The 22,922-nt window shown below is 42.2% G+C and overlaps 1 protein-coding gene across 1 annotated transcript in view; it reads right to left on the bottom strand.

Annotated features, from left to right (window-relative positions):
- Positions 1–1,124: 1,124 nt before the first annotated feature.
- ptgfrnb (prostaglandin F2 receptor inhibitor b) overlaps positions 1,125–22,922 on the bottom strand; it is a 74,835-nt gene continuing 53,037 nt past the window's right edge. Inside the window, exons 12-15 of the mRNA XM_030070977.1 lie at positions 8,527–8,713; positions 6,520–6,638; positions 6,092–6,142; positions 1,125–5,217 (exon numbers count right to left, since the gene is read on the bottom strand). Coding sequence (XP_029926837.1) covers positions 5,105–5,217; positions 6,092–6,142; positions 6,520–6,638; positions 8,527–8,713 — 470 coding nt within the window. The 3' untranslated portion in view covers positions 1,125–5,104. The remainder of the gene's footprint in view (positions 5,218–6,091; positions 6,143–6,519; positions 6,639–8,526; positions 8,714–22,922) is intronic.

Below are 22,922 nucleotides of genomic sequence, written 5' to 3'. Positions count from 1 at the left end.
GGAGGGTGTGTGCAGTCCTTTAAGATGCACTGGGCTTTGTTCCTGGTTCTGGGTTTTCCCCTATAATTTCACTGGCCTTCTTGACCACCCTTGTTAGGGGTGTTTTTATGTTTACAGCTGATGCGAGAGCTCCAAGACGATGTGGCTTTAACTTTAAAGCCACTTAGAGACAGAGGCACTGCATTCACTTCCTAACAATAAAATCTGTGCTCTAAACAAAGCTTAGACTTTTGTCCCTGGGTTATTTTAAACCAGTGGTTCTCAACCTTTTTGGCATCAAGGACCCCCCCAAATTGGTACACATCAGGCCAAGGACCCATATTCGACAAGATGTGGTCTCAGGAGTCTCCATCTGATAAGATTTAATTATTCTATAACTGTCTATAATGTAGATTGGCAGATTAACAGTGAGGAAGAGTGTGAAGAGTATGAAACCTATGAACAGACCATGACCATGAGGGCCCGATTTTTCTGGGAACTACATGGAACCTCCTCAAGGACCCCTGGGGGTCCCAGGACCCCAGGTTGAGAACCACTGTTTTAAACGATCAATCACTTCAACTTGAACGTTTATCACTGTGTTTCATGCAATGAGCTTCAACCGGCATGTGAATCCTTCGTAAGCGGCCCACGAGAGCCACGTCATCAGCGTATCTGAAAAAGCTGCAATTAGAACAAGATCTATCAAAGAGATCCTGGGTATTTCGATACCTACAAGATATTTGACACCTATAATTTCTGCAGGATCTCTCTGATGCCTACTAATTTCCCACTAGGTGAAATCTAGAACGCCTATCCACTGGGGATGGATAAAATTAAAATTTTATCTTCACAACTGAACTGTTCTGGATCTTTGCCTGTGCTGAAGACTAAGTGGATGACCGGCATTTCTCACAATGAAAATGTAGATGAAGCAACAATACAGTGTGGCCGCACTTTGAGTTTTACATGATCGTAATCTCATAACAGAATCAGTAAAGTCACATCTGCCTTAAGTGTGGCACTGCACTCACTTTGAAGAGTTTCATCCCAGAAAGCAATGAGAATAAAAATGAAAATGTGCGACGTATGCCCGCCCAAATCAGAATGGACATCAGAATGTGTGAAATCATTTACAAAACAAAGACAATCTTACAAATCTATTTATTTAAAAACATCATCAAAATCCATCATACTCGTCACAATAAAATGACAAAATAAAAACACATTGAGGAAACAGAACGCTTGCAGTGGTTTGATGTTTAGTGGTGTGTGTGTGTGTCTACGCTACTTTGTGTGTGTGTGTGTGTGTGCGGGTGTGTGTGTGTGCGTGTGTGTGTGTGTGTGTGTGGTAGAGTTAAGAGCATTTGGCAGCAGAGCCCTACTTTTCCCCCGTGTGCTCAAGTACTGCTCCAACATGTGCATGTGCGTGTCCGTGTGTTTTAAGACACACACACAACGGAAACACACACCTGTCAAGTGTCTCTACATGGAGATCTGTTGGAAGTGCCGGGTCACCGGGTCACGTGGTGCACGACCATCCGGCGGGCCAACACACACACACACACACACACACCTCAACAGTATTGCTCACAGTGTATTTCCTGTCAGCTGGACCAGTTTGTGTCCCCCAAAAATGGACGACACGCTCACAAGCAGGGACACAAAATAGCAGCAGAGGGACGTCATGACACACAGGTGAGCATCCAAGTCAAAATCTGTGAATAATTTGCGAACGGCTGATCGGGAATATCGCCGATGTCCTGCGGGAACATCACCAGGGTCCGAAATTAACCTCATTTACCAGCCAAATGCGGGTTAATTCTGGGTTTCTTGGGCAAATACATTGGGGAATCACAGATGTAGAGTCAGGTATGCATGTTTTTTATGTGAACCGGCTGAGACTAATGTGGCGTTCACTGCCCACCGTACCGATCGTGACGTCAGCCAGTCAAAATCAAAGCTCCTCACTGCTATTTGGCGCTCTCTACACCATATCTGCCTATGTTTTTTGAGAAAAGTCATGGAGGTCAGCAGATCCTGACCAAAATATGAATCTAAAAAGCATGCATAAGTCATGGATGATGCAATTTTATGGCTGGTAACAAACATTTATGGCTGGTAAATTTTACCTCAGTTTACCTGCAATGGCAGATCCACCAGAAAGTTAATTTTGGACCCCTTAATTTTGAATCCTTGGCTCAAAAATGTTCAAAACCCCAGTTTTTACGGAGAAAAGGGCCGACTTTTTGGAGATGTGGTACATTAACGATATGAAATCACCCGATCGGTGATGCTATTCTAAAAGCTGTCACGTCCAGGCAAACGTTCTCTGAATCTCTGATGGCACTGCTGCTTTAATCACACAGGAAGGCAACATTTCAATTGGATTTCTGTCGGTGTTTCGCTTTGCTGCCTGTTGCTGGAGGCGCGGTCCATCTGCATAACTCCCGGAAAATTCCCCCGAGTGTCATCAGTCTGAGATATTTATGGATATGGGCTCTGTGTTCCGAGTTGAATAAAAGGGAATTAACCCTCTGCGATGGGTGCTCGGGCCAGATGGAATAAGGTAAAATTTTTTTGCCATCCAGTAAAGAGCTCCACGGATGAACACATGCCAGGTTGGAACCCAGAAATAAGGGAACAAAACCTTTTAAAGTTGAGTTTCCGGGCAATTAAAAGGAAAGTACCGCCTGGACCACGTTACCGCGGACCCTCCAGGTCCCGTTGGGTTTTGGACAGAAATCTTTCCCCGCTTGTACGTCACCGCAAGAAGTCTGACTGTGCGTTTACACTGCGAGCCACCCGACTCACCAGTGTATTCGTTTGCTGTTGAGCAGGAGAGCAACCAAGGACACTTTGGCGACGTCCGGCCGTGGCTGAACTGTTTGCAGCCATTTCCCCCCCAACAATTCACGATGAGATTTCGATTCTTCCTTGTTTCTCGATTAATGAAATTTTGTTTAATGAATAATAACGCCACCTTCCAAGTATGAAAATGGATCGAAAGTGATTAGAGCCACTCAGCATTATTGTTTTTTTTTGGAAAGATTACAGCTATAAATGCATTGGAGAACAGCTGTGTCCATTGTTGGCGCCATTGGGAAGCTCCAACGTCATTTTTAGAGTTTTTACTGTTTAATTTTCATTAATGCTACCTACATCGCACTCTGTAGTTAGGTCTGCACGCGTTACCTCATCAAGACGATCCAACGCTTCAAAAGGCAAGCCCCAGAAAACAGATTTGGGCTTCCGTATGAATTTGGAGCTGAATAATCGGCCGGTTTCCTGCAGTGTGAACGCACATTGAGGGGGATTGGTGATTTTAAGTGATGTGAGGTCCAAAATCAGGACGTGCAGATTGGTGGGGGGTGATGGTGGGGTTTAAAAAAAAAAAATCCTGACGTCATCAAGATGCACCAAGGTGACCCTGGACGAGGTTTTCGGTCCCTCGTGAATGACATCATCCCGGTGAGAGAGAGCAGTACATGCAGGAAGAGGAGCGATCACGCACAACTCTTTTCTCTCTCACATAATGAATCACACACACACGATACAAAACACACACTAGACTCCAGGGCAAAATATTAGCTGAGTACATTTCTTGAATATTAAAAAAAAAAACCAAAAAAAAAAACCACACACACACACACACACACTTGAGTGCTCGATTTTTGCCACCTTTTGAGGCTGTTCAAGTGTTGACGTGGCAATCTAAACCAAGCACGCCTCACTCGGTTCACATATTGGCAACCACATGTCACACACACACGCACACACACACACACACACAAACTGCATATCTCCTTGTAAAGCTTAAAAATGTCTCTCATATTTCAAAATCTCTCATATTCAAAAAACTAGAGTTGAGAATAAAGGTAAATATTGTCCATTCAAGGTAGGAATACTCTGGGTTGGCAGCTGTAGTGCAATACCTCTTATGTGGAAAGCACATGGAGCACTTTGATTTATTATTATTATTATTATTCTTATTATTTTTTTTTTTAGGTGTCTTCTGTCGCCCATATGAGCTCCACTGTTCCTCCGTGGCCTCCGTCCAGAAAAAACAGGATTCAGGAAGCATTCCCGAATGACTCAAGCAGACGTCGGCCATGTGTCTCAGTATTATAGCACGCTTACTTATCGTTGGTTCGGGGGATATGACACTGGAGACGTTTGCCCAAGCGGGTCTCGAGCTGTTAACCGAGTGCAGACGTCATTTTTCGATAAACACGTGGGAAAATGAGCCGCCGCTTTGTCCGCTCCGGGCCACCCCCGTGGGATTTTCCGTGGTTCCTGAAAAGAAAATTCCTGCCCATTCAGCAGATTCTGCAGCAGAACTGGGTTTGAAACTCATCTCCGTGCGCCATTTGGTGTCCCCTCCAGCTGAATTACTACAGGGATGCAGAATGGCTGCTGCAGAGAAAGCAGTGTTGGCTTTGAAAGAAAGTTAAAAAAAGAAAAAAGAAAAAAGAGAAAGAAAGCATCGCGGCCGGGTGATCCAGTCCAGCCTGAGCGCTTCATTTGTTAGTAGCAGTCCTAAAGCGCCTTGCAGTTCAGTTCAACGATCCATTATTCACATAATTTCCGTTACTATTTGCGGTGGCAGTGGTCTGTTAAGAGCCCCCCCCACGCACACACACACACACACACACACACACACACACACACACAGAAAGAAATCAACAAAAAACAAAAGAAAAGAAAAAGAAACTAGGGATTACTCGTAGTTTCTGATAGTGCTGTGGTTTTCTGTGTCCCCAGTGTCACATCCTTTTAAAGGGGCGTATTTCTCGGTAGAGTCCCTGGAAGCTCCACAGATTTTCATCAGATCTTCACAGAAGTCTCAAACGGCTCTCGTCCCGACTTGTCCCGTTAAAAGTCCCCCCCTGCTCCTCCGCTGCAGCGCTAGAAAGTCCTGAGCACCTCGTGAAGCGCCGCGGTCGGTCGGTCGGTCGGTCAGGCTTTCCGTTTCCGCAGCGACGCGACGGCGGCGAGGTCACTCCCACCGTCCGTCGGCCGGGAACAAGTGGGTGTCCCAGAAATCGTCTGCCAGTGTGTGTTTGGTGTGTGCGGGCTGTTTCCTGTGGGCGCTGCAGTGTGTCTGTGGGGGGGGGAGTGTTTGTCAGTCCATCTCCAGGTCCATGAGTTTATTGCGCGAGCGTGGAGTGTGTGTGGTGTTGCGGCAGCAGCACTGGGCGCAGACTAAACCCAGAACCAGAGAGAAGAGGCCCACACCTGCAGACAGAAACCGCCAAGTTAACACCAAACCAAAAACTAAAAACATAAAATAATGAAATAATAGCTACTCATGATGACACTATGTTGCAGCGACTACTTTAAAAAAGGACCATACCAGTGATTTTGAATGTTTATCCACAAACCATCATTTCACAATATGTAACCAAAATCCGTCTGTTTTCAAATGTGAATTTTGGTTGAAACAGTCGCCTTATAATGTTCTGCCTCTGCGGCGAACAAACTCCTCAAAATTCATGATCCACAGAACTGATAATTGGCTGTGGAGAGCAAACGTTTCCTCCGAGGACTATTTTCTCTGGCGGAAGAGGGAGCGAAAAGTCCTGAAAACGCAACAGTGCTGCTGCGTTTAGGAAGACTAATGTGGAGGACCTTAATATGGTGATGGGATACCAGTGTGAATGAAGTCTGAAGTCTCTGAAAGGTCATTTTCATGTCATAATGGAATAAATGGAAACTAATGGCTGGAAAAAAGAGAGGAAAAATGACATGGCAGCTCTAAAATACGACTGCTGGCTTTGGGAAAAGATCAGCAGAAACAAAAAAAATGAAGTTTATACATTTTGTAGATTTTACGAGGAGCAAAAATCACTGGTATGCTACTGCTGTAAGTACTACGACTGTTACTACGACTGACACGACTGCTTTGACTAGTGCTACTTGAAATGGCTAAAACAAGAGATTTTCATTATTAATAGCAACATCTATAAGAAAAAATAATGATTAAACAGCCAATTGAGGAATAAAAGAATCATGAATAAAAAAAAAAAAACATCCACACTTGTAAACATAACACTAATAAATCAACGTCCATTATCTCTTCTCATTAATTATCTTTTATGATTTACATTACCTAGTGAGGCTGATGCTCCATACAAGAGAGGTAACTTTAAGGAGTCCCACACTGCATGGAGGAGGGAAAGAAAAGAGGTGGGAGGATAAAGACAAATAGAGAGAGAGAGAGAGAGAGAGAGAGAGAGAGAGAGAGAGAGTGAGATCGATGAGAAAATATGGAAAACATACACAACAATAACACATAACTGCACACACAGATCAGGGCGAAGGTCAACTCATTTTAAATTCAGTCAGTTCAAAATGTTAACACACACACACACACACACACACACACACACTGTACTCTTTTTCCTGAATTGACTGGATTTAAAATAAAATGAACCCACTGACCTTACACACACACACACACACACACACACACACACACACACACACACACACACACACACACACACACACACACACACACACACACACACTCCTCACCAGCGAAGCGGACGGTGAGGAAGACTCGTAATGAAGTCAGCTCTGCAGCCTGAGTCCAGGCTCCTGTCGAGGCTGACAGATACCAGGGAGTTGCAGTGCAGTGGTACTCGCCGCTGTCACTGAAACACACACACACACACACACACACACACACACACACACACACACACACACACACAGGGAGACTTTTAATAGATGTTTTGCAGGTGAAAAAAAAAGACAGAAATCTGACAAAAGACTTTGGTTCTTTGCTGTGGATCCCTTCGGTGATGTTCAGAGTAAAAGTGAATCGTCTCCATGAAATGACCTCACCTTGCTGTAAAAACAACAACAACAACAACAAAAACAAACAAACAAACAAACAATCTCAAATAGTGACCTCATCCTGCACTAGTGGCTGTAAATTAAAATTTCAACCAGCACATCCTTCACAAATCTGTCAACATTCTCTCTCATCCACCTTATCCCTTCAAAATAAAAGCGCAGCAGCCAGCCCACTTCACCCAAACAGTTTTCAAATCCAGCGATCTGTGGATTATCGAGCATTATTCTGGAGAAAATCAGAACTTGCGATGACTTGAAGCAGGACATAATGCCAACAGCGTGCTGTATATCAACATAGTACATGCTCAGATATTATCACTCAACAGCTGTGGTGGAATAATCTTTTTTTTTTTTTTTTTTTTTTTTTGCGTGCGTAGGTTCCTGACGGAGTGAAATGACCCGGATGTTTCCGAGCAGCAGCTGTGATGAGACACACCATCCAGCTGTTCACATTTTTCAAGGTGTTTCCTGCGTTTTATGGTGGTTCTCAAAGCTTATAATGATCATAATCAGAATATTAACCGCATCACAGGAGTCTGTCTTTGAAGAAGAACTGATAGGAGACAGTTTTGGCCTGATGATGTTGACGTTGGAAACTTGAGCATGATGGGATGTACAGTGGTGGATTATTAAGCCGCACATGTTGTACCCATAATCGTGCAGGAATCTAACAGTTATTTTCATACAGTCATACTAACTGGGATTCATGTGGATAAATATGAGCAGACAGGAGGATGAGCAGCCGTTTTTAATGTGACAACCGTCTGGTTTCACTTTTGTGACCGGTGGCTTATATTCCTTTTTTGATTTCAATTTCGAACTTGGTAATAAAGTCATATTTTTAACCATATTGTCCATGTTTTTCCAGCCTTTTTACAGGACGTTTTTTTTTTTTTTTGTCTTTTTTTTTTTTTGACTATTCGCAGACAGCACTGCAAATGCAAACATCATCTTTTATTTTATTTTATTTTTTTTATTTATTTATTTAGAGAGGACAGTGCACATTAATTAAAATTCCTGTAAATGTGCCAGTGTTAGCCAGAGGCTAGTTTACAACCGCAGTCCTCTGGCATGATGTTAAAAAACCATTAAAATATACATAAAGGGACACAAGGGTCATAATACATAAAAACAGGGACACAGGAGACATAAAATTAGAGTAAAAATACAACATATCCATGTGGGACACAGAGACCGGCAGACAATGACACAAAGGAGAGACAATCAATTATGCAATTAAATAAAATTGGCCAAGATGAACTGTCAGGGATGGATAAGTGAGATGGAGGTGCAGCAATGCAAAGACCAGAGCAGGGTTTCTTGTTGGGAGTTGTGCTAAAAATGAATTGAGAAGAGGTAATACATTACATTCTAATCTTCTAAACTTCTAATCTCAACACTTTAAATGCTTGTTTCTTTAATGGAAACCACTCCCCGTCCTCCGCCGAGATATTAAAATAAAAATAATAAATAAATCTTCACGAGCCACATTGCGGTCGTTCTTCCTCAGACCTCTTTCCACGGCACTATTTCACGCCGTGTCAAAACTGCTTCCTGCTCCTCGCCTCGCCTAATTCTTTCCATATTTTTCTCCCTTTTTTGGTATTTTAGGGCATCGTGCTCCATTCCCAAAAGTGTAATATTGATCACACACACATGTAGGCTACACACACACACACTGACCTGTCCTGAGTGCCGTGGACGTTCAGCAGGTAGGTGTGCGTGTCTCTGCGCTCCACCGAGATGTCGCTGGACGAGTTGCGGGCGTCTTTCCTGACGACGCCGAAGCGGTCGACGCTGGCCACCTGGGTCACCGTGTCGCCGCCGCGCAGCCGCGTGAAAAACCAACGCACCTCGTAGGCCAGGTCGTCTGGGTGGAGGAGGGGAGAGAGGGAGAGAGAGAGAGAGAGAGAGAGAGAGAGAGAGAGGCAAAGTTTGGTTTAGCGCTCAGCTGAACACACAAATCCATCCAGCCCTCGAGCCTGTTTTCCTTCACGCTCCTGCATTGATCATCTCTCCATTTCTTGCTTCTTTCATTTTATTCCATTAATTTGGCACATTTTCATAATGCATCTAATTTGATTCATTTCTGTCTCATTACTCTTTATTGCTGTTAATTTGCATGCCATCATAAATGCTGTAATTCTTTTTTTTTTTTTTTTTTTTTCCACAACCCCACATTCACTCTGTTTTATTGTAATTTTTTTTTTTTTTTTTTTTTTTTTTGGTGCATCTTGTTTTGGTTTCATTATCTTTCAGCCAAACGGCACCTGCACCTACAAACTGCTCATAAGCGTTATAATCTCGTTTTAATCTCATATAGAAAAACGTATCTGTAGAAAAAGAGAAAGTATTGAAATTTTTACAGGACATATTCAATAAAATGTTGAGTGGAAGATTTTTATGGCCATATAATCCTTTAGGAAGCACATTTTAACTAAAGTGTTTCAGCACATTTTGGAGACAGAGGCAGACAGTGAGAGAGAGAGAGAGAGAGAGAGAGAGAGAGAGAGAGAGAGAGAGAGAGAGTGTGTGCGTCTCACACATTCCCAATTTCACATCAAATGCACTGACAACAACAGAACAAAAGGATGCAAACCAGGAGATTCAGTCCAGACTCACATAACAAGTCCATTATCACCCCATTAAAACACACACACACACACACACACACACACACACACACACACACACACACACACACAGGCTGTTGTTTCTTCTCCCATGGTGAGAGAGAGGATAAAAAAAAGAGGGGAGAGATGGATGGACGAGCGACATGAAAAGAGTGAGAGCGATGAAAGGAGAAAGAAAACATGGATGAGAGAGGATGAGTGATAATACATCTAATCTTTGGAAAGGGGGCGAGCAAGAGTCAGAGAGAGAGAGAGAGAGAGAGAGAGAGAGAGAGAGAGAGAGAGAAGCACTAACTAGTCATTAGTCTGTCAGGGAGAGAGGGACTATTAGCACTGTACCTCCTACACACACACACACACTCACACACACACACACACACACTATTGCAGCACTACAATAAAAACCCCATGGAGCCTTAGTCATCCTCTGTCATTTATGAAACAAACAGAAGAGGAGAAGGAGGGAGGAGGACACATGAAAAAAAAACGGACATTTTAGAGGGGCGACAAAGAAACAGACAAATGATGATGAAGAAAAAACAATAATGAAAAAAAAGAATAGATAAAATGAGGGATGGTGGATGAGGGAGATGGAGAAACGATTGAAAAGAGGAGGAGGAGGAGGAAGACGGACCAGGAAACGGAGGTGAAGTGACCGAGAGCCACATTTGAATTTCTCTCCTCCCCTCGTCCCCGATGGCATTAATATTCAAGCACGACGTTATTAAACGAGAAAAACTGTATTCCTCCGTCAGCCAAGTTGCTCTTTCCATCCACATCTGTCCAGCCTCTTATGATATTTGAAGACTTTGGAGGAATTAAATAATAATAATAATAAAAAAAAGGTATTACATGTATTTTTTGTCACTACACTGAAGCTCAATGTCAGCAAAACCTCTGAGGAGCAGGAGGCAAGGGGGTCGAGTCAAAATGCTGAGTCATGCCGAGCGTTATGATGAATGGATGAGGTGAAAACTTGATGCGTCCATCAAATGATTCAAAGGGCTCATTTTGATCAGATTCCACATGTAAAGGAAGATTTTCTCCTCTTTCTTCTCCTCCTCCTCTGTCTCCTCTTCCTTTCCCTCTCCTCCCTCTCCTCCTCCTTCTTTGTCTCCTCTTCCCTCTTCTTCTTTCTCCTCTCCTCCTTCTTCTGTGCCTCCTCTTAGCTCGTCCTCCTCCTCTCCTTCCTCTTCCTGCTCTCCTTCCTCTTCTTCCTCCTCTCCTTCTTCTTCCTCCTATCCTCCTTCTTCTTCCTCTCCTCCTCTTTTCCTCCTCCTCCTTCTCCTCTTCTTTCTTCTCCTCCCTCTTCTTATTCTTCTTCTTCTCCTTCTCCACCTGCTCCTCCTTTTTCATCTCCTCTTCCTTCTTCTTCTTCTCCTTCTTCTTGGGTCTTCCTATTCTCCTTCTTCATCCTCCTCTCCTCCTTCTTCTTTGCGTCTTCCTCCTATTCTCCTTGTTCTTCCTCCTCCTCTTCTCCATCTCCTTCTTCTTCTCATCTCCTCTTCCCTCTTCTTCTTTCCCCTCTCCTCCTTCTTCTATGCCTCCTCTTACCTCTTCCTCCTCCTCTCCTTCTTCTTCTTCCTCCTCTCCTCCTCCTTCTTCCTCCTCTTCTTCTTCCTCCTATCCTCCTTCTTTCCTCTCCTCCTACTTTTTTCCCCTCCTCTCCTTATCCTCCTTATCCTCTTCTCCTTCTTCTCCTCCTTCTTCTTCTCCTTCTTCTTTGTGTCTTCTTCCTATTCTCCTTCTTCATCCTCCTCAGCTCCTTCTTCTTTGTGTCTTCCTCCTATTCTCCTTGTTCTTCCTCCTTCTCTTCTCCATCTCCTTCTTCTTCATCTCAGTCTTCTTCTCCATCTCCTCTTCCTCTCCTTCTTCCCCTTCTTCTTCTTCCTCTTTATCTCCTTCTTGTTGTTCTTGTTCTCCTTGTTCTCCTCCTCACTCTTCTTCTCAGTATTAGCAGTAGTAATAGTGGTGGTAGTCAGACTTTGGATACTTTCACACCTGGGCTCCCTGTTTCCAAACTGGGAGCGTTTCACCTCAGAGCTTCTTTCAGGCGTTCACACTCGGATGTGGGACGACACCAACACAGGACGGTCCCGGCTCGCTTCCCATCAAGCCGTGCAGCCGCTGGTTTGCAGCGAGAACGCCGTGAACCGACTGTTTGTTGTGTGCAGAGGCTTAACAATATGGAAGGGCCTGCCATCAGACATATTTAACACATTTAACAAGAAAGAAGAGATTAAAGAGACGCCTAACGAGCCCAGGAGACATAATATCTGACTGTATGATCATTAACATTAATATGATCATTTTTTTGGTTATTTTATTTCCCAAGTCACTGCATATGTAGTGATACTATATTATTTTTGAGCTGTATCAAATGTTTTACTGATTATATTTTGATTATTTCTCATTGTAATGATCATTATTGAAAGGTTTATTGTTGTTGATTGACTGTTCTTTGATTTCTTTGATTGTTTTTTTAAAGAAGTTATAACTTTTTTTTTTTTTTGCATTATGATGTAATGCAATGTTTACTTGGAGCATCAAGATGGAGTAAACACCAAAACAACATGTAATTTTTGGAAACTATGTTGCAACACACACACACATCCACACACACACACATATACACACACAAACCAGTAAGCTGATGATCTCCAAAGGTCAGGACGGAGCTGAAGCCTGTCGATGTCGTTCCAAAAAACTAAAAGAGCCCTGAGGCGGATCCTTCCAGAGAGACTTCTGACCAATCAGAGGACAGTTTGCTCACGCACGGCGCTCGCTCACAACGTTGAACCCGCCGACGGACGTCGCCGCGGGAACGCAAACGAAGCGAGGGACGAAGGCGACAACGAACGGTGACAAAGCAAACGAGCCACAGCGTTAACTCTGCTTCATTAGGAGCAAACTCACACTGTTTTCCCACTGATGATATATTGTTTATAATTAATGTCGGCTTTAAAAACTCCCTCATTTATTTATGAATGCTAAATTACTGCATTCATGTATTATGAATTATTTTTTGGGGGGCTAAACTTCTGTTTGTTGATCTGATTTTTTTGGAGACGTGCTGTAAGACTTTAAAAAAAAAAAAAAGAAGAAGCAGAGAAAGTTTAGCAGGAAAATAATCAGAATCGATGCAAGAAAATGAGCAAAATGCCACTAGTTTTTTAACGATGAATGTCAAAAGACAGAAACATCATGCAGATGTTGATGATGTGGGTGTGTAAAGTGAACGGGGAGGAAAACATGTCGGCATTCTCAGTGAAATTAGACGTGATGAAGACGGTTTGGGACAGCAGATTGAAAGGAAAGAGGGGCACAAATAGTTTTTTTTTCTCAGCGGAGACAAGTGGCCGAGCTCTTCAGCCAAAACAGGAAGCAACACGAGGGAACGGGGTGAACGCTTCGAGGGTTGACTGACCTCTCTCACACACTCACACACCCCGACACACACACACACACCCTTCCAACATTCCCAGTGCAGAATCACGGTCGGCTCGATTGAAAAAAACTCTCGTCTGGTTCTTTACATCTCCATTAAGAGTCCAGGTCGAACCACTGGAGCACGCTGCTATATAAATAAAACCTATAATTAGAATCTTTTTTTTTTTTTTAAAGTGTTATAGTAGTGCACACTCACATTACGTGAAAACTTTTCAAAACCCATTACACGATGACAGCGCTGTTATATAATTATATTCTTTCAAAAGTGCCCCCGCTGACAGTTAAAGAAATATAATGTAGGTGTTTTTCTGAGTTTTTGATAATGCAAAGGTTTGTATCTGACATCAGCATTAATGATCAAAGGCGCGTTTTGCATAATTCCTCGGGACTGACAGATGAACTCGGCTTCCTTATTCCAGCGATGAAGCCAACACTCTAGGAACGGAGCTATAATTAGAAATCCTCTCGTTTCTCTCTCTCTCTCTCTCTTTCTCTCTCTGCTCGGTCTCCTCGACTCTCTTTGTTCTTTTAAGAGAGAGAGAGAGAGAGAGAGAGGACAGACTGAAAGGACACAGGAGCAAACGGAGATATGAAACACTTGGTGACTGAGAGGATTCGTTTGCTTTTCGTAAAAGGAAAATAAATCGGTAAATCGATGGCAGGAATCAATCACCGATTTCGAAAATGCATCGGCATCACCGTGTGGCCCGAATCTAAAAATCCACGACTTTTCACGGCTGAGCGGAAATACTTTCGTGGCCTAAAAAATGCGGTTCTGCCCCAGTTTGATGATTTTATTGTTCCTCAGTCTGATTTGCAAACTGAAAATCTTGTAAATGTGAGTTCCTCGGCCCCTATTTTCTTGTAAAATCCCCTGATTTCTCCAGATGATTTATCAAATTCCCTCACTTTGTCTGTCCATGCGCGATGGGATTTAATTAAAAATATGTACTATGATAAAGTAAAGATGCTCCATGCAGAAAATCACGATACTGTGAAGAGCTACTTTTTTTTTTTTTTTTGCGCTCTCTCAAGACGTTGCGTCAGATTTCTCTGAATGTATAAATTATGGATCTATATTTATGCACACATACAAACAGATTTCTCACAGCGAGGGGCTCGATGACGCAACTTTCCGATTGCACCAGAACTCAAGCGGTGGGTTTTGTTCTGGGATCGTCTACAAACAGCGCAGACTAAATTTTATTTAACAGCTTCAAGACCGCGCCAAGGGCCGAGTTCGGTTGCCATCGGCGTTACGGCGATGCATCAGGACGATGACGTACGGAGCCAAGAATAACATGCTGGGAGAAACACACAGCACTCAGAATATTAATTTTTTTTGTATAGTTTTTGGCACAAATGCGGTGAATAGTGGTACAACGTCTCATCCATCAGCAGCTTTGATCCAAAAATAGAGGTATCGGTCTTCAAAAACCCACATCTGTCAAACTATCGAGAGCCTCAGCGATTTAAAAGTGAAAAAATCTTTTCTTCAAGTCACTTCAGGCCTTTTGAGATGTTGGAAAGTCATAAATTTGGACTTCCTGTTGGGAAAAATGTCGCGGAGCAGCTGTTCAAACTGGAATTCCAGGATTTCGACGTGTAAAAAAAAAAAAAAAAAACACAGCACGGCTCATGATATCTACCTCGCCTAAAGGAGGATGAAAGAGCGGCTGTTCAAAAAGGTTGGAGAAGAGGAGCGGCGACTGACTGGACATTCTGGAGTGGCAGCAGCTGAATGAAAAACTGCTCGCTCTTCCCTCAACAGGCGTGCTGAAGTGCGTTTGGAGCGAGGCACTGAATCCCCGTGGCCGCTCCGCAAGAGGCACTAAGTGACCAGGAGTGCATCATTGATTTGCACAGGGGCGGCTCCCAGGTAGGAGAGTCAGCGCATTAGGCCTCAGTGGGCGACCCATCTGAGTTTCTCAATGACTGATGCCGATATTTAGAGAGCAAGGCGGCTGATGGCTGATACGTAACACCAATATCGTGTTTTCTTTCTCATTTACATCTGATAAAACACAATAATCTCATAATAATAACAAATGAGGCTGCTGAACTAAAAAAAAAAAGATCATTTATCAGCAGATAAGGGGGAGCGAAGGTACTGGCCAACGCCGATTATCTCACAATGTCAGATATTGGCCCAAATAATCGGCTCACTGATTAATCGATCTATCGCCTCTCGGGTTATGCAGATAGATCAGGCTGATATGGGTCTTTTTTTAATTTTAGGGGTTATATTTTCGCCCCTTTCTGTGTTTGGTTGTTACACTGCAAAAACGCAAAATCTTACCAAGATTATTTGTCTTATTTCAAATCAAAAATGTCTTATTACTAGTCAAAATATCTCATTACACTTAAAATAAGACATGATCACCTCAGAAATAACTTGTTTTTAGACAATTGTCTCTTGTTTCAAGTGAAAATTTGCTTGAAACAAGTGAAAATTGTCTAAAAACAATTTTGAGTTTTTGCAGTGTAGTAGGATATCTCATAAAGTTAAGAACTGATTTATGCAAAGCTTTTTGTGGAAAGGTTGGTCATAAGCGACAGGCTCATTTTTGATTTGCTCGATGGTTCCGTTCGGTGGATTTCGGGCTTTGTTGATCTTTTCAAACGACTCGTCCGAACGCCTCGTGGTTTTTCCGGCCGTTCGACCGCGGAGGCGTTCAGCAGTCCTTTACAGATTTAATCTTCCTAACAGGAAAAGTTGTTATCAGCCACGGAGCGGTTGTGTGTTTCGGTCCCTCCTGGAAACTCGTCACGTCACCTGAAGTTCCCCCACATGTGAGGCAAACATGAGCAGATAGAACAGATTTATTCCAACCAGAGAGAAACGGTTATTAGGCTCTAATATTTTCCTTTTTTTTAATTTTTTTTTTTTTGAAAGTGTTGTAACTTTTAATACATGCACATGATTCAGGCACCTGGCGTCTAAGATTAAAATAGACTATCTGCAATTATAAACACGCCCAGTAAAATTACTGGGAAAGTTCCTAGATCTGATCTGATCCTGTTCATCCCCTCCTTTTTTTTTTTTAATTTTTTTATTAATTTCTTTCTACACAGACATGACATAATGTTGACAGACACACAGTGTAAAAAAGACAAACAAAAACAAAAAGAGATAATAAAATAACAATACATGTTCGCTTCTGTTGTGTATGTGTGTGTGTGTGTGTGTGCGCATCTGTGTATTCGGATGGTTAAATGAGAAGCCCTTGTATGTAATGATAAAGAGTGGTACCGATAATAATAATAATAATAATAATAATAATAATAACCACAATAAAAATAATACAAACAATAATATTGATTAATAATACTGATATAATAAAAACAGATTGAACAGATTATCAAATCCCTTCTGATTGAGCCAGACTCTTCTGATCGAGGTGTTTACATGAGGCATTTTTTTTTTTTTTTTTTTACTCTGATTGGGCTTTTATTCTGATAATGAGTGGAATATTAGAGTCCATGTGAACACAGCGAGTGTTTCCGACCCTGGAAATCTGCTGGTCGGCGTTTTCCTGAACGACGGCACGAATCTGAAACCGACGGCGGCGAAGCTCCCCGGAACGGCGTTTTCAACCACGGGACACTAAAACCCTCCGCTGACGCCGCCGCTAATGATGCCGTTTTCAGTGTGTGTGCAGCAGCAGCTGCTCCGGGGTGTGTTCGGGGGTCCATCGTGGTGATTGGATGGCGGAGGAGGAACTGCGCCGCATTTCTAATAGAATATCCGGCTCCTGCTGGAGCTAATAAAACTAAAATGGCTGTCTGTGGAAATGAAGACAGTCTGATTGGATTTCTCCGGATTAATCCCACGAGGAGAGTCCAAGGTTTTATACTGCCTCAAACACACACACACACACACTCATCCACACTTGCACACACATACACACTTTCATTAGCAGCACTGTTGGTAATTGTCAGTCTTGTCTTTTGTGTGTGTGTGTGTGTGTGTGTGTGTGTGTGTGTGTGTTCTCTGCTCCATAAAGCAGGACTCCACTGGTAGAGTGGAATACTAAACACTATAAAAACACTATTTAGCCTCACAGAGACAAAGCTACTGGAGAGAGTGTGTGTGTGTGTGTTCCCTCATAACACGCTTTAATGTAAGACCTCCCAAATTAATGTAAACTGTATTTCTCATTCTGCATGCACACGTCTGCTCAAAGGCTTGTTATGGTTTTAAAAAGTTGCCGTGCGAGTCAGGATTCGACTGAAACGTGTTCCCGAAAGCCAATACCAATATTTTGTTGGACCTAAGCTGCTCATAGCTGATGTTACTGATACTCGCCTCGAAAAAGCGAACAAGGATTCAGTGTTTTTCCCCAGAGCTGTATTCTTGGCAGGGCGGGAAAGCCACCCCGAAAGAACTTCATTTGTCTGGGTTTCAAAGCGGAGATTTGGTCCCATGATGGTCTAAATGCCGTTTCAGACACTTTAAGCTCTGGCCTGAATAAAATTCTGGGGGAAACACTGAACACTGAACAGCTTTTTTTTTTTTTTCTGGCATGAAAATAATCAGGAATAAGGCTTCCATAGCAAACCCAGACAGGAGAAACTCCCTGTGCTATTTCACATTTACAGAGCGATGCTTTAAACTCGAGAAACGGACCCAAAACGCCGTCCGTCTGTGCATCGCTCGCTCGCTCCCCATCCTGCAATCTGAGGTTTTGCTTTTAAGCTGCGTCCTCGCTCGCATTCCTCTTTAACTGCAGGACCTAATGGACTGAAAATTATGGCCCTGCTCGGCTGTTCAGCGCCGTCTCCACACTCTTCATTTGCTTCTCCCGGCTTGTCACCCTGTCTTTTCCTCTCCTCTGCCTCTTGTTTTTCCCCCTCGTGACAAACCTCTTCCTCTGCTGTGTGGCACCGTCGACAGCCGATGGGTGTTTCCTGACTTAAAGACTTCATGCAATGTGTTTTATTTACCACTGCATGCAATTTTTGACTACAAATCTGCAAATAAATGACTACTTGCGTATAAAAAACCGGCACCATAGACAAAAAGGGCTGTCGTTCTTGCACCTTTTATCAGCTGTGACTTAAAATTGAAACCTAATTAAAAGGTATGAGTCTGCATTTCTGCAAAATACCCTTTCTGAGACAAGTCGTTCGATACCTTTTTCTCCTCTGTACGTCCTGTGGTTCAGTTCCTATGGGTAGCATTTCCTGTTAGCTTAGCATAAAGACTTGAAGTCTATGGGAGTCGTTAGCCTGGCTCCGTCAAATAAACCTTACAGCAGCTCCGAAGTTGTTTTATTTACACAGTGGGATCATGTGGATTTGAAATACACGTCTTGGGATTCAACATTAACAGTTCCACCATCTAACTTCTTTGCACTTGAACGTTTTTTTCTGTTTTTTTCCTCCTTTTTCTCTTTTTTCTCTTCAACAAACCCTTTTTTTCCCCACTGGGTCATGGATGGCGACTGTTTTTGGGGCTTCTGGAGCGCAGGAGGTGACAATTCCTCACTTCCTGTGCTGTTTACGGGGTCACAAAGGTCAGGTCGGTTTTTGCGATTTTAAAATTAATTACAAATACATTAAGTGCAAGTGCTCTGTTAATGCATTTTTTTTTTTTTTTTTTAGAGGAATCTGACCAAATTGGTTCATTTTAATGAGTTGAGGTTAAGCTCTTCCCATAGACAACCAGTGTAATATTGACTGATTCTACAATAAACATGTAATTAATGAAACTGCATCTCCTCCATCATCATCAGAGGTGAGTCATATCATGTTTTTAGATATAAAAAAGGGACAATATTGGCTCCATGTATCCTGTTGAGTTTAATTCATGATATTTTACGGTCTGGCCCTTTGCAGCTCGTAGTGAGAATCATCGAGTGTCTCCGCTCGCCGCGCCTCTCTGCTCGACACTTGTTCTGTGACGTCGTCTCTCCTGCTCTCTCCTCTTCATCGCTCCCTCCTCTTCTCTCTCTCCCTTTTCAACAACACTCTTCCCACACTCTTCTCTTGTTAAAATTCACTGCCTTCTTCTCCCTCCCTCTCTCTCTCTCTCTCTCTCTCTCTCTCTTTAGGAAACTCTGCATTCTGTTCTCGCGCCACTCTCTCTCTCTCTCTTTTTTTTTTCAATCACTCCTTTCCATTTATGGCCTCTCGCTATTCACTCGCCTCCACTCTTGTTCACTTTAACAATCTGTTTAGCTCTCCCTGCACTTCGGTCCTGCTCGCTCACTCCCACCTCCTCTCTCTCTCTCACTCCATTCTCTCTCTACCTTGTTCTCCGTCTCCCCCGGTGGCTAACGGAGCGTGAGATTGGCTAATTAACGGCTGCCTGTCGGCCCTGCAAAGACAGCTGGGTAATTTGGTGGGAGAGGAGAGAGGAGAGGAGAGGACGAGGAGGAAATGAGGAGCGCGGGAGCCAAAAGCATAACGTAATATGGCCAAAAGAGGAGGAGAGAGGAATGCGTTGTCATTGTGAGATTCATAATAGACGATACTAGAAAGCCTTTCTGTGCTTGCCAGTCATATAGGAGCAAAAATTCCTGTGGTTACCATCCACTTTCTTTACATGACAGGCAAATTTGAATTATGCCATACTGTGGCTAAACTCAATCTGTATCTACAACCAAAATGATCCATGGATGTGATAAAGACAAAAGAGCTGGAGATGCTCCAAATTTAAGATGATAAACACTCAAATGTATGTGTTTTAAAGCTAAATTGAACTTTGGTGAAGCATTAGGTGTTTTAATATGTGACGCCATTTGGTGGTGAAATCTCATGTAAATGAACATGAATGAAATGGATTATGTTGATAAAAAAAAAAAAAGAAAAAAAAAAAGCAACAAGTCCTCGTACCCATTTTTTGAGGAAATTAAGCCGCTCTTTTCTTGTTATGTTCCTGTTTGAATTGGAAAGTCGATCCTGCAGGAGACGTCTGCATGGAAACCTTACACAAGGAGGAAAAAGTACTTTCACAAATAATTTTACGGCGCAACTAATCAGGACATTTCACCGCCATTGGACTCGACCTGAAAAAAATAAATTGCATTTCTATTGTGCTTTTCTACTCTACTGACCGCTCAAAGCGCTTTACAGTGTTTGTTAACATTCAGACATTCACACACACACATTCACACACTGATGGCTGAGGTGCCAAGCTGCCCAACAGGAGCGGTTAGGGGGTTCAGTGTCTTGCTCAAGGACACTTTGACGCCTTTTGGAGGTGCCGGGGATCGACCCGGGAACCTCCGCCTTAAACAGCAAACCCGAACCTGAGCATAATTTCTAAATTTTTGTCCAAAGCGGGCCCGACCCCACAGGTCCCGACATCTGGGGTCGGGTGTCCTCACTCGATATTAGGGATGTCACGATTATAGATTTTCTTGGTACGATTAATGTCAGAGAAATAATCATGATTTTATGATTATTATATATTAATTAATTTCACACTATAAATGTGTAAAATCACATGAACACTCCTTATAGATATTCACATTTCATTTATTTCCATGCCAACATGACAAAAATAATATTTAGCTGCCCTTTGAAACATAAATAACACTGTAACAGTGAAAATAAATTACAATGTTACAATGTTACAATGTTACATGCTTTTTATGGCTGTAGAATTGTGCAATGAGTGAGCGCTTTTTACGGTATGAGAAGCTCATATATTACAAACATGTGACACACCGGGGACTCTTCTGTGATTGGACGGTCGAAGTGTCAGTAGTCCTACGGAGCTACCATAATGGTACTGTATATAGGCTCCGTTTCTCCGGTTTCCCCCGCCCTACTTCTGATTGGCTAGTAGGCCTATGTTAGCGTGGTTGAGAACGAAAGCTGCACTTCTATTGGATCCAGAGAAATGTCGGTTAGATAAATCTGGGCGAACCCGGATTTTTTTTTTTTTCGCAGTTTGCAGTTGTTTTGGTTCCGTGCGACTTGCGCTGCCTGTGGTTCCGCGTCCGGCGTGATCTTAGGAAAGTGACGGTGTTTAGGAACCTTCAGGAATAATTAACCGTGGCGTTTAAAATCGCGGATATTCGTGAAATCAAATAATCGTGACATCCCTACTCGATATCACAACCAGTGAACTAAACAACCCAAAACGACACCAAAATTTGGATTTCTGCAGTGCTAATATGACCTGTTCACTGTTGCTGAAGGACAAGCACAAATAACACGATAAGCGGGATGAAATTGAGGGTAAGCCCACTTAAATTCAAAGTTTACCTGGTTATTATCTGCAGAGCCGCACTGTTTAGGTCAGACAAACATGTTTCTGAGGTGAGGTCGGAGTATAAATCACAGTAAGTGGCATCAAATTGAGGATAAAGAGCGAAAATGAAGAAAATGTAAGTTACTATTGCAAACAGGCATTGTCGTGTTGCCTTATGCTGAGGTCAGAGCATAAAAACCTTCCTTTGTAAATCACTACATTGTTTTTTTTTTGTTTTTTTTTTAATTGAAGCTAAATTAAATAGCTTTGATTGACGCCTGACAACTGAAGTCCTCTGACTTTGTCTTGATTTGCTGGCTCTCTTCTCTTCTTGCACACCTCAGGCTTTCTTAGGAGGCTAAAAAGTGACAGCGTTTCACTGCGAGTGAGCCAGTGAGGAACAAAAGCTTTATTTTCTCCCTGAGGAAAAAAAAAAAAAAAACACGGCACGCTGTGTTATTCTAACGATGGCATTTCACAGGGAAAAAGAAAACGATGAGTAAAAAAAAAAAAAAAAAAAATTGAAAGGAAAACAAACTGTCACTGTTTTAATGACAGCGCTTCAAAAAAATGAGAAAAATGTCTTTGATGGTGATATTATTGCACTACCTCCGTCTGAACGCAAGGACGAGCGCACACCGTCTCTCTCTCTCCTTCTCACACACACACACACACACACACACACACACACACACACACTTCCTGACATGCCAGTCATTCCAGTGGTAATGAGCGCTGTGCTGCCTGCATGCATCGACACGCTGCGATAACAGATCAATGCAAAAACAGCACCGGGCTAAAAGGCCAGTCTCACACACACACACACACACCAACATGCATGCACAAACAAACACACACTGATGTAAACAACACATCCATCCTTACTTTAATAAATCACAAATAATTATTGATTATCTGCTTCAGAATTCAGCGATATCAGTCTCCAACAAATATTAAAGACATTAATTCACTTTATTTTATTGTTTATTATTATTATTAATATTATTTCGACTAACTCCAGAGTTTTGGTGGTTGGAGGAATATTTCTGTGAGCCGGTTGGAAAAGCCTCTGAATCTGCATTAAACCGCCTGCATCCCTTTGATCTGGGCAATTTAAATTCATTAGGCCAAACCTGGGCGCCACGAGCTTTTAACATGAATTAATTTATCCATTTTTTTTATTCATTTATTCATTCATTTATTTATTTGCATGCTTATTTATTTTCGCATGCACTTCAGGTCATGGGGCTCAGAAACAATCCAATGGAAAAAATATTAAATAAAAATAATAATGATGATAATGATAATGGATTTTGTGGTGAAATATGCTCATTAGATGCTCTGTGCTCCCTGGACTGGTAATCCAGAATATTTCTGTCCCTCCATTCACTTCCATAGTGAACAAAGCGGATTAGGACAACATAAAACACAACAAGTCCTGGTTCCCATTTTTTGAGGAAATTAAATCTCTAGTTTTTTATTTATTTATTTATTTATTTATTGTTGTTTGAATTGGAAAGTACTGTGCAGTACAATCTACCTACATCACTTAAATCAATATCTACACTGGCTTTGTTCAAAAAACAACTGAAAAAATCATTTTTTAGCCACAAGTTGTAGCACTAGCACAAGTTGTAGGATTTTCAATCTTTATCTTTCATTTTCTGTACAAATTGGTTATTATTATTATTATTATTATTATTATTATTATTATTATTATTTTCTTCTTTCTCCTATTCTTTCTCTTAGTTGTTGTGACATGAATTTCTGTATTATCTGTATTATAGACC

Source organism: Myripristis murdjan, chromosome 2, assembly GCF_902150065.1.
Source record: "Myripristis murdjan chromosome 2, fMyrMur1.1, whole genome shotgun sequence".
Classification (NCBI taxonomy): domain Eukaryota; kingdom Metazoa; phylum Chordata; class Actinopteri; order Holocentriformes; family Holocentridae; genus Myripristis; species Myripristis murdjan.
This window is presented reverse-complemented; position numbering and strand designations above follow the sequence as displayed.